The sequence below is a fragment of the Prunus mume genome, linkage group LG2, assembly GCF_029339155.1.
Source record: "Prunus mume cultivar Tortuosa linkage group LG2, ASM2933915v1, whole genome shotgun sequence".
NCBI classification, from domain to species: domain Eukaryota; kingdom Viridiplantae; phylum Streptophyta; class Magnoliopsida; order Rosales; family Rosaceae; genus Prunus; species Prunus mume.
The window spans coordinates 8,903,273-8,914,047 of NC_142699.1; the positions used below are offsets into that span (position 1 = coordinate 8,903,273).

Below are 10,775 nucleotides of genomic sequence, written 5' to 3' on the forward strand. Positions count from 1 at the left end.
TATATGCAACAAAATATAAAATTGTTATGTATTTATAGGGAAAGTGAATAAAATTGTTATGTATTTATAGGGAAAATATCCATAATTTTTTGGTATTTTTTTTTTTAAAATTTGAATTTTTATAATTTTTTGCTCACGACGTCAACATAACACCTGACAAGATAACACCAGCGTCAAGCCCAGCGAAAGTTGCCCTTGGGCCTGCCCGGCTGGTGGGACCCACCATTGCCCGAGCTCTTTTCTGCTGGAGGAGTTGGGCTGCCGGGGCCTTTTGCCCAAGTTTGGGTGAGCGCTAGACTTGCTCTTAGGGCCCGTTTGGTTCAAGGTTTAGGAGCTTGGGAGTGAGTTTCAATCCATGAATCAAACGAGCCCTATAGTTTAGACTATCACTTGTGTTAAAAAAAAATTCGACTCATTACAAAATCGAAAAATCTTTGTACAACTTTAATTTTTATTTTTAAATTGAGACATGTATATATGATATATGCCATTACATCATACTACAACAATGAATGTAGAGTTGTACACAAGTTGACTATTCATTAGTTTTGTGTATATATATACCCTCCTTTCACTTCAAACTCCAAACAATCCATTCAATGCGGAAGCAGAGAAAAACAGAGCTGTCTTTTCACAAACGTTAATGTAACTCTCCAAGTCTGTCCATTCATAAATATTCAGACCCATCTGGGATACTGAGCTGCTTGAGCTCAAAAATCCATGAATGCGTATTAATTTTGCATGAGAGTTGCAGAAGGCTTTGTGGGTTGTGCTTGATTGCTTGATTGTATTGGGAAGTTGCAATATAGTTACTGAAAGATGGAGAGTGCAGGTGGTGGTGATATATACAGAGTGAGCAGCGCACGTTTGAGCAGTTCAAATATATGGAGGAACAGTGCCATGGATGTTTTCTCCAAGTCTTCCCACGATGAAGACGATGAAGAAGCTCTGAAATGGGCAGCCATTGAGAAGCTGCCTACTTATTTGCGTATCAGAAGAGGCATACTTACCGAGGCAGAAGGCCAAGCCAGAGAGATTGATATCAAGAATCTTGGGTCGCTAGAGAGAAAGAGTGTTTTGGAGAGGCTGGTTAAAACTGCAGATGAAGATAATGAGAAGTTCTTGTTGAAGCTTAAGGACCGGATTAATCGGTAAGTTTCACATCTTAATTAGCTTGTTTAGTGAAATTCGAGAAAAAAGAGAGAACAGAAAATTACTGTTTGTTGTTGTTGTTGTTGTTGAGGAATTTGTGTTTAGATTTTGATAAAGTTAATGTATTGAAATTCAGGGTTGGACTGGATATTCCAACAATTGAAGTCCGGTTTGAGCATTTGAGTGTTGAAGCAGAAGCTTATGTGGGAGGCAGGGCCTTGCCTACAATATTCAACTTTTGTGTTAACATTTTGGAGGTAATTCAATAGTTCATCTTTTAAAATTTGGAAGCTCTTTAATTTTTAATTTTATATATCTCAAAACTTAATGGTTTGACATTTTGTATTTTGAAGGGGTTCCTGAATTTTGTTCACGTTCTTCCAAGTAGAAAGCAACCATTACCAATCCTTGATGATGTTAGTGGAATTATCAAACCAAGAAGGTAACATGACAGAACCAACTGATGCAATAATCATACACCTTTAAACTGGTAATTTCTCATTTTTCTGATTTGCCTTCTGCAGAATGACACTGCTTTTAGGACCCCCAAGCTCTGGAAAAACCACATTGCTATTGGCTTTGGCTGGAAAACTTGCTAAAGAACTAAAAGTAAGGATATTAATCCAATTTTGTGTACAGCCCTTTATTGACAGATTTGTTTCACTTCATAATTTGATAAGATTGCTTAAATTTCCAGTTTTCTGGGAGAGTTGCATATAACGGACATGGGATGGAAGAGTTTGTCCCGGAGAGGACATCGGCTTATATCAGCCAGCATGATCTCCACATAGGAGAGATGACAGTGAGAGAAACACTGGCTTTTTCAGCAAGATGCCAAGGGGTTGGACCGCGCTATGGTGAGTTGAAACCCCAGGAAATTTGACATATGTGGTTTAGTCTGAAGAATTTTCATGAATTTGAAATCTAATTTTTCTTTTGGAAAATTTTCAGAAATGTTGGCAGAATTATCAAGGAGAGAAAAGGCTGCAAATATCATGCCAGATGCGGATCTAGATATCTACATGAAGGTATACTTTATATGTATAGAACTTTCTGCTTATAACATATTTCAGATAATGCAAAAGTGTTGCTTAAAAGAGCCATTCTCAACATCTAGAAATGCTTCTCAACTTTTGCAGGCAGCATCACTAGAAGGACAAGAGACCAACGTAGTTACAGATTATATACTCAAGGTGGATACATTTTCCTTCTAAGTTTATGCTCAAGAAACTAAAAAGACTAAAATCTGTATGAATTTTGTCTGATAAAAAATTCAGATTTTGGGATAAGTTTTTCATATGCTAATAAAAACTTTGCAGATTTTGGGACTTGAGGTTTGCGCCGACATCATGGTGGGGGATGAAATGGTACGAGGTATTTCTGGTGGGCAAAAGAAGCGAGTCACGACAGGTAAAGCATTGATCATCTTATTGCCTACTGGTTTGTCACTGCATACTGGGTTGGTCATTGAAAATTCTGATCCATAATTGCAGGGGAGATGCTTGTCGGACCAGCAAGAGCACTTTTTATGGATGAGATATCAACTGGTTTAGACAGTTCAACAACATTTCAGATAGTGAATTCACTCAGACAATCCATCCACATCCTGAGCGGAACTGCTCTTATCTCTCTTCTCCAACCAGCACCAGAAACTTATGATTTATTTGATGACATAATTCTGCTGTCTGATGGACAAATCGTATACCAAGGTCCCCGTGAGAATGTGCTTGAGTTCTTCGAGCACATGGGCTTCAAATGTCCAGAGAGGAAAGGAGTAGCTGACTTCCTACAAGAAGTAATACTAATTTACACTCCTATTGTTCTCTTACCACTGTTTGTTCTCCGAGAGGTTAGACTTCATTTATTTTTTGCTTGCCTGCTGCACCATAGGTGACATCAAAGAAAGATCAGGAGCAGTACTGGGCACAGAAAGAAGAGCCATATAATTTTATATCTTCCAAGGAATTTGCTGAAGCATTTCAGTCATTTCATATCGGTCGAAAACTTGGTGATGAGCTTGCTACTCCATTTGACAAGTCCAAAGGTCACCCTGCAGCTTTAACAACTATGAAGTATGGTGTTAGCAAGAAGGAACTGCTCAAAGCTTGCATTTCTAGAGAATATTTGCTTATGAAGAGGAATTCGTTTGTCTACATTTTCAAAATGACCCAGGTAAGTGTTATTTAAGCAATAATCATGTAATCTGTTGGAAAATATTTCAAATTACTGGACATTCCACGTATGAAATAGGTGCAAACTCTGTTTAAAAAGCAGAGCTTTTCAATGAAACTCAGTGAGTACTATGCATATTGATTTCATGTGGTGTTTGGTTTCAGCTCACTCTAATGGCTTTTATATCAATGACGCTATTTCTCCGGACTAAGATGCACCGGGATACAGTTGCGGATGGGGGTATTTACATGGGTGCTATGTTCTATACAATCATCATAATTATGTTTAACGGGTTCTCGGAGCTTGCCATGACTATCATGAAACTTCCTGTATTTTTCAAGCAAAGGGACCTTCTCTTCTATCCTTCATGGGCATACTCTTTACCATCATGGATCCTAAAGATCCCTATCACCTTCATAGAATGTGCTGTTTGGGTGGTCATGACATACTATGTAATTGGTTTCGATCCCAACATCGAAAGGTGAGAAAGAAAACATTAAAGACACTAAAATTCCCATTAATAGTTCAGACTTGGTTTAGAATTTGATTTTGATGAAAACCCTCAATGGCAGGTTTTTCAAGCAATACCTTTTACTCCTATGCCTTAACCAGATGGCATCAGGACTATTCAGATTTATGGGGGCATTAGGGAGGAATATAATTGTTGCAAACACATTCGGGTCTTTTGCATTACTTGCAGTTCTAGTTATGGGTGGCTTTATCTTGTCACGAGGTGAGTTAAAGATACAATATAATCTAAACAACTAAAAATTTCAATTTGTTTTTCCTGATATTGCAACATAATTACTGATGCTGTAAGACATGCCATTTTTTAATCAGAGGATGTGCAGAAGTGGTGGTTATGGGGTTACTGGGTCTCACCAATGATGTACGGCCAGAACGCTATAGCTGTCAATGAATTTCTTGGAAAGAGTTGGAGCCATGTAAGCATAAAAGTTAGAAGATTTGGAGAATTAATTTTGAAAACATTGGCTGATATGTATATGGATAAATTTGTGCTGTAGGTTCCTCCTAATTCAACAGAATCATTAGGAATTATGGTCTTGAAGTCTCGTGGGGTTTTCATTGAACCATACTGGTACTGGATTGGAGTAGGAGCTACAATTGGATACATTTTTCTGTTCAATTTCTTCTACACTTTGGCCTTACAATATCTTGATCGTAAGTACCTACCTATGCATATATGTATTTTTGGTGTTTCCAAATGGACATAATTTTCTAATAATCAATCAATATTCCTGCAGCATTTGGGAAGCCTCAGGCAATACTATCCAAAGAGGCCTTAGCTGAGAAAACTAGTGATAGAACTGGAGATTCCATTGAGCTATCATCACGGGGAAAGAACTCTTCTGGTAGGTCATAAAGCTCCCAAGTATAGGTCTCCATCTAGCTTGCATATATTGATTTATAACATGATTAATGCTTTGGTAAACAATGCAGACTCAAGGAACGAAAGTCGAAGAAGTGTATCATCCAGAACATTGTCGGCGAGAGTGGGCAGCATTACTGAAGCCAACGAAAACAGGAAGCGCGGAATGGTTCTTCCTTTTGAACCTCTTTGGATTACTTTTGATGAAATCACATATGCTGTTGACATGCCTGAGGTATATTTAAATTTTATGTAAGAGGCAAGAGTTTTTAAGAATTCATGCTTGGAATATTTTCATGAAAAAATTTGGCCCTTGTTTTGTTATTAGTCTTGAATTTTATTATAATTATAGCTATCAGACAAGTACTGTTTGACTTTTTATAGAAATGTACTTCATTGTAAGCCTTGAACTAATTCCTAACACAGAATGCATCTTTACCCTTAATCTTATTACATGGTTTCAGGAAATGAAAACTCAAGGTGTAACTGAGGATCGGCTACAGCTTCTGAAGGGTGTGACTGGTGCTTTTAGGCCAGGAGTCTTAACAGCTCTAATGGGCATTAGTGGTGCTGGAAAGACTACTCTAATGGATGTCTTGGCAGGAAGGAAAACAGGTGGATATATTGAGGGAAACATCACAATATCTGGGCATCCAAAAAAGCAAGAAACATTTGCTCGCATATCGGGATATTGTGAGCAAACTGATATACACTCTCCTCATGTTACGGTTTACGAGTCTTTGGTTTATTCTGCATGGCTCCGGTTGCCTCCTGAGGTTGATTCCTCAACAAGAAAGGTATATGCTATTGACCTATCTTTCTATTTTTATTGGAAGCTTGAGGTAGATGAAAGAAATAGCAAGAAAAGGCAAGGTTGCATAAGTTCATTATTTATGTCGTCTGTTCAGCCAATTTGTTGACCATAAATCTGATTCATGGTTTGCAGATGTTTGTTGAGGAGGTCATGGAGCTTGTAGAACTGACCTCAATAAGGGAAGCGCTTGTTGGATTGCCTGGAGTGAATGGTCTCTCAACTGAGCAGCGCAAAAGGCTAACGATTGCAGTAGAGCTTGTTGCCAATCCATCCATTATATTTATGGATGAGCCAACCTCTGGCCTCGATGCCAGGGCAGCGGCAATTGTAATGAGAACAGTGAGGAATACAGTGGACACTGGGAGAACTGTAGTATGCACCATTCACCAGCCAAGCATTGACATCTTTGATGCTTTCGATGAGGTGAGACATTCTTTTATGCTGTAGGATTATAAATTTGAACTACATAATGTGACAAGAACTGAACAATTCAATGTCCCATTGCAGCTGTTTCTTTTGAAAAGGGGAGGTGAAGAAATATATGTGGGTCCTTTGGGCCGCCATTCTACCTATTTGATCAAGTACTTTGAGGTAAGGTTTATAGAAGCATGCTGCAAATATATGTATAACATGTTTACTGCGGCCAATTGTTACCTATTGTCATATCTGATAAAAAATGTGACTGATATGGTTTTGTTTTATCAAGGAAATTGATGGAGTTCCCTAAAATTAAAGATGGTTACAATCCCGCGACTTGGATGTTAGATATTACTGCAGCAGCACAAGAAGCAGCTCTTGGTGTCAACTTCGCCGAAATATACAAGAACTCAGAACTCTATGGGTAGGGTTTCCTTGAAGTTTCCAATACTACTCCTAAATCCCCGTTGTAGAGACTCCGAACTGAAATCTGTTCAACTCTTAAAATTTTGATTGAAAGCCCTGATACTGCGAATTACTAATAGTAATGTGTTGAATGGTTCAGGAGAAACAAAGCTCTGATCAAGGACCTTAGTACTCCTCCAGCAGGTTCAAAAGACTTGTACTTCCCTACTCGATACTCTCAGTCTTTCTTCAGCCAGTGTATGGCCTGTCTATGGAAACAACATCTATCATACTGGCGAAACCCGCCATACAGTGCAGTGAGACTCTTGTTCACAACTTTCATAGCTTTAATGTTTGGGACGATATTCTGGGATCTCGGCTCCAAAAGGTAAATGGAAACTTAAATTTAAAATAAAATACAGATCGAATCGTTTGAGAATGAAACCCCTGATCTATTAGTCCTTATTTTGACAAGAATTTCTTGAAAATGCAGGAGAAGCCAACAAGACCTTTTCAATGCAATGGGTTCCATGTATGCTGCTGTTCTCTTCATTGGTGTACAAAATGCTTCATCAGTGCAGCCAGTTGTGGCTATTGAGAGGACAGTCTTTTACAGAGAAAGGGCAGCTGGAATGTATTCAGCCTTGCCATATGCCTTTGGACAGGTACATTAATACTCTCAATCTCTGAAGTTCAACAAGGCTGCTTACAAACTTGGATTTTATTAGATTTGGTGAATTTGGTCATGATAATTTCTCATCAAATTCCCATGTTTTTCAGGTTGTGATTGAGCTCCCATACATTTTTGTTCAAACCATCATATACGGAGTTATAGTGTACGCCATGATCGGATTTGATTGGACAGTAAGCAAATTTTTATGGTATCTCTTCTTCATGTACTTCACTTTCCTATACTTCACATTCTATGGCATGATGACCGTAGCCGTCACTCCCAACCACAACATTGCTGCCATAGTCTCCTCTGCCTTCTATGCTATATGGAACCTTTTCTCAGGATTCATCATTCCAAGAACGGTAAGTTCCTAAAATTTCTTTCCATATCTGGGTTTTTTTTCCCCAAGTATATATCAACCCAACCATTACTTAAACGATGTACTAAATTTGTTTCTGCAACAGAGGATGCCAATTTGGTGGAGATGGTACTACTGGATTTGCCCGGTTTCGTACACACTGTATGGATTAGTTGCTTCACAGTTTGGAGACATTAAAGAAATATTTGATTCAGGTGAAAGTACTGGTAAAAGTGTGGAACACTTTGTAAAGGACTACTTTGGCTACAGACAGGACTTTCTGGGAGTAGTTGCAGCCGTCCATGTCGGGATTTGCGTGCTCTTCGGCTTCACCTTTGCCTTCTCAATCAAGGTGTTCAACTTCCAAAAGAGATAAAGGAGGAAGTTGAGAATGCCAACATGAAAGCAAAGTCCATAGTTTCAGGTTTGGTGAAGTTTCAAGATGTTAGCAAGTGTGCATACATATATTGTATACATATGTTAGAATTTATGACGTTTGCCATACAAGGAAACTCCAAGATCTTTCTTCTCAGTTTTTCTGTGGCAAGGGGCAAGCCAACTCCATATGCATGGAGTTTGATCTGAATTTTGTAATTGTATTTTAATTTAGCATGTAAATTTCGTTTTATCTTTCAATATAAATATATCTTTTGCGCCAGTAGAATATTATATCCTGTATCTCAGCTATATGTAATTGTACTTTCAACATATAAATTAATGAAGTTTCCCATTATCCTGAAAACGAGCATGTTGGTTCCGTTTATTCTGGATGAATCAGATGTTACACAAGTCATTAGTTGCACATCATTGTATATATTTTTGAGTATCGTGTTGTGTTTCACCTCTTTATCTGTTTTGCTCTATTTTATTTATTTATTAATGTAACGTCTTACTATTGTGTTTCTTGAATGAACATTGATTAGACATTAGTCCCGTGAATTAAAGTCGTCCAGGTGAGAATGTGACATATAACCTAAGAAATGGAAGCTCCCAACAGAAATAATTTATTATATTATATATTATATACTAAAGCTCAATTCAACTAAATATTGTTCTTAAGCACAGTATAATAACGGAAATGCCCCTCATTTTACTATTGTTTTTGTTTTGTTTTCTCTTCATAACAGTAAATTGACAAAACTGCCCTCAACTAAACATCTTCTTCTGTTCCCTTTTTGCCCCTTCCCCTCCGTATGCGAACGTATCGTTCGCTCGAGAAGGCGTCCATTTTCAGTCCATTTCGAACCAGCTGGTTGGGGGGCAGCTTTGGAAGATCTGCGTTCATAGTTAGACATGCGTTGGGGGCCGTCGATTTTTGTTTGGGAGGTGCGTTGCAAATCCAGCTGCACTTTTAGTCTTCGTCTCACAGATTTGTGGACGGGAGATTTCTCATCGTTTCTACAGCCTTCGACTCAGACGTCATCCATCTTTCTTGCTTGCGAGTTTTTGCATCTTTTGTCTTCAACAAGAATTGAAATATCGGCCGATACACCGATATATCTGCCGATATATCTGTATTTTCAATTGTCGACATTGATATTGGGGGGGTAAGGCCATATTTTCCTTGTATCAACGATATATCTCCGATAAGTGCGATATCCCCGATATTTTGCAAATATCCCGATATTTTGCCGATATCCCCGATATTTTCCGATACTCATAAAAGAACCCAAAAAAAATTCATAAGTTTTGAAGGCAATTGAAGCAAATTAAAACCCAAAAATAACTAATCCTTGCCCATAACCCTATAATTTATTAATATGAAGAATCTATGCACAATCCACTGCCCACATACCTCCAATCCATTTGAAGAGGACATGGCGATTGAGTTTTGGATCTATGAGCATATGAACTAGACCTAGTACTAACTCAAATGAATCTTATGATGGCTATGGTTATGTCATGTCTGATTATAATGGAACTAGTTATGGAGCTCAAGATGATAAAAAAAGATTATGGACCTACTAGTTGGTTAATCCTAACTATCCCATATATGGGAAGGCAATAGGGAGCTCAAGAGAGACCTATGTGCACCATGTTCAAACATAGCTTACAAACTGCTCGGGGCATGACTTGGTATGACTATTGTATGAATCTAGATGGTTGTTCCTCATTGTTTGAACCTCATAGGAGCTCTTCATTTATGTAGATGGACACTTATCTAAATTGTAATCCAATGTTTAAACAAACTATGAATTTATGCATAGTTTATTCAATTTAATTAACATTTTATTTTCAAACTTTTCATTTACGCGCATTACATGCAACTTATATTTCATCATATGTATATCTTATTATTAGTAAATTTTGAGTTTTATTTGTTCAATACATTCATTGATAATGTACATAACATCCATGAAAGTTTTACACCAAAATTATGCGTTTCAATGCCTATATTTGTTATTTTTGTTGATTTTTTCACGATACCTAAAACGATAACGATATATCCCCCTAAATATCTGTAAATTGGAGGCCGGATATTATCTTCATGGCTGATATTTTAATCCTTGGTCTTCAGGTATGCATCCCGTCAACTTTTTAACAGATCTTTTGGTCTTCATTTCATGAATTTGATTGTTGGCTGGGAGATTTTTCGTCCTTTGTAGAGCGTGGGTGTGAGCCATGTTCTATCTCTAGGGTATTTTTGATTTATTTTTTACGAATTTGGGTTCATTTATTTGGTTAATTTGATTTCAGGTTCTTGGGTAATCCCTAATGCTATATAAGAGGAGTTGAGGTATTTATATTTCACAACATATTGGGTTCTATCTAGGGGTGGTTGCGGTTCGGTAACCGCGAATTTTTAGTCAAACCGCAAACCGACCGACTATTTGTGGTTTGGTGATTTTTGAAACCGCAAACCGACCGTGTTTTGTGGTCGGTTATCGCGAATTAGCGGTTTAAAACCACAAATTCTCAAGCATTCACAAAAATATAAATTCATAACCTAAATAAATAAATACATAACTTTAATTTCTCAAGCATATATAAATTCACAATCTCCTCAACTTCTCAAGCATATATAAATTCACAATCTCCTCAACTTCTCAAGCATTTACAACCTAAGAAAATTAAAGTTACAATTTCAAGCATTCTAATTAAAGTTAAACTTCTCAAGCATTCCAATTCCAAATCCTTTAAAGTTACAAACCGAAAGGAAAATGCAAAGCAAAATGAATTAAAGTTACAACCAAAAAGAAAAATCCAATTCAAAGTTAATTAAACGTTACAAACTAAAAGGAAAATGCAATGCACCAATGTTACAAACTCAAGTGTTGGTGGTGAGTGGATTTGAAGAACTCCATTGTGTTTGAGCACCAATGTTATCTACAAATAAAACAACATAGTTTAATACATTTTATTATAAGAAGAATCATAAACAATATTAGCATAA

General features: G+C 37.3%; 1 protein-coding gene across 1 annotated transcript; it reads left to right on the forward strand.

Moving 5' to 3' along the window:
- The first annotated feature begins 600 nt into the window (after window positions 1-600).
- Window positions 601-8,045, forward strand: LOC103320044 (pleiotropic drug resistance protein 1-like). The gene is given in 25 exon segments (XM_089046616.1): window positions 601-1,151; window positions 1,289-1,409; window positions 1,506-1,594; window positions 1,677-1,761; window positions 1,850-2,009; window positions 2,104-2,180; window positions 2,292-2,345; window positions 2,472-2,562; window positions 2,646-2,947; window positions 3,043-3,324; window positions 3,489-3,805; window positions 3,897-4,057; window positions 4,165-4,268; window positions 4,350-4,506; window positions 4,590-4,697; window positions 4,786-4,949; window positions 5,179-5,511; window positions 5,661-5,951; window positions 6,036-6,119; window positions 6,235-6,249; window positions 6,251-6,369; window positions 6,511-6,738; window positions 6,844-7,015; window positions 7,131-7,385; window positions 7,488-8,045. Coding segments are annotated over 25 exon segments (4,371 nt in total). The 5' UTR covers window positions 601-819; the 3' UTR covers window positions 7,758-8,045.
- The last annotated feature ends 2,730 nt before the right edge of the window (window positions 8,046-10,775 follow it).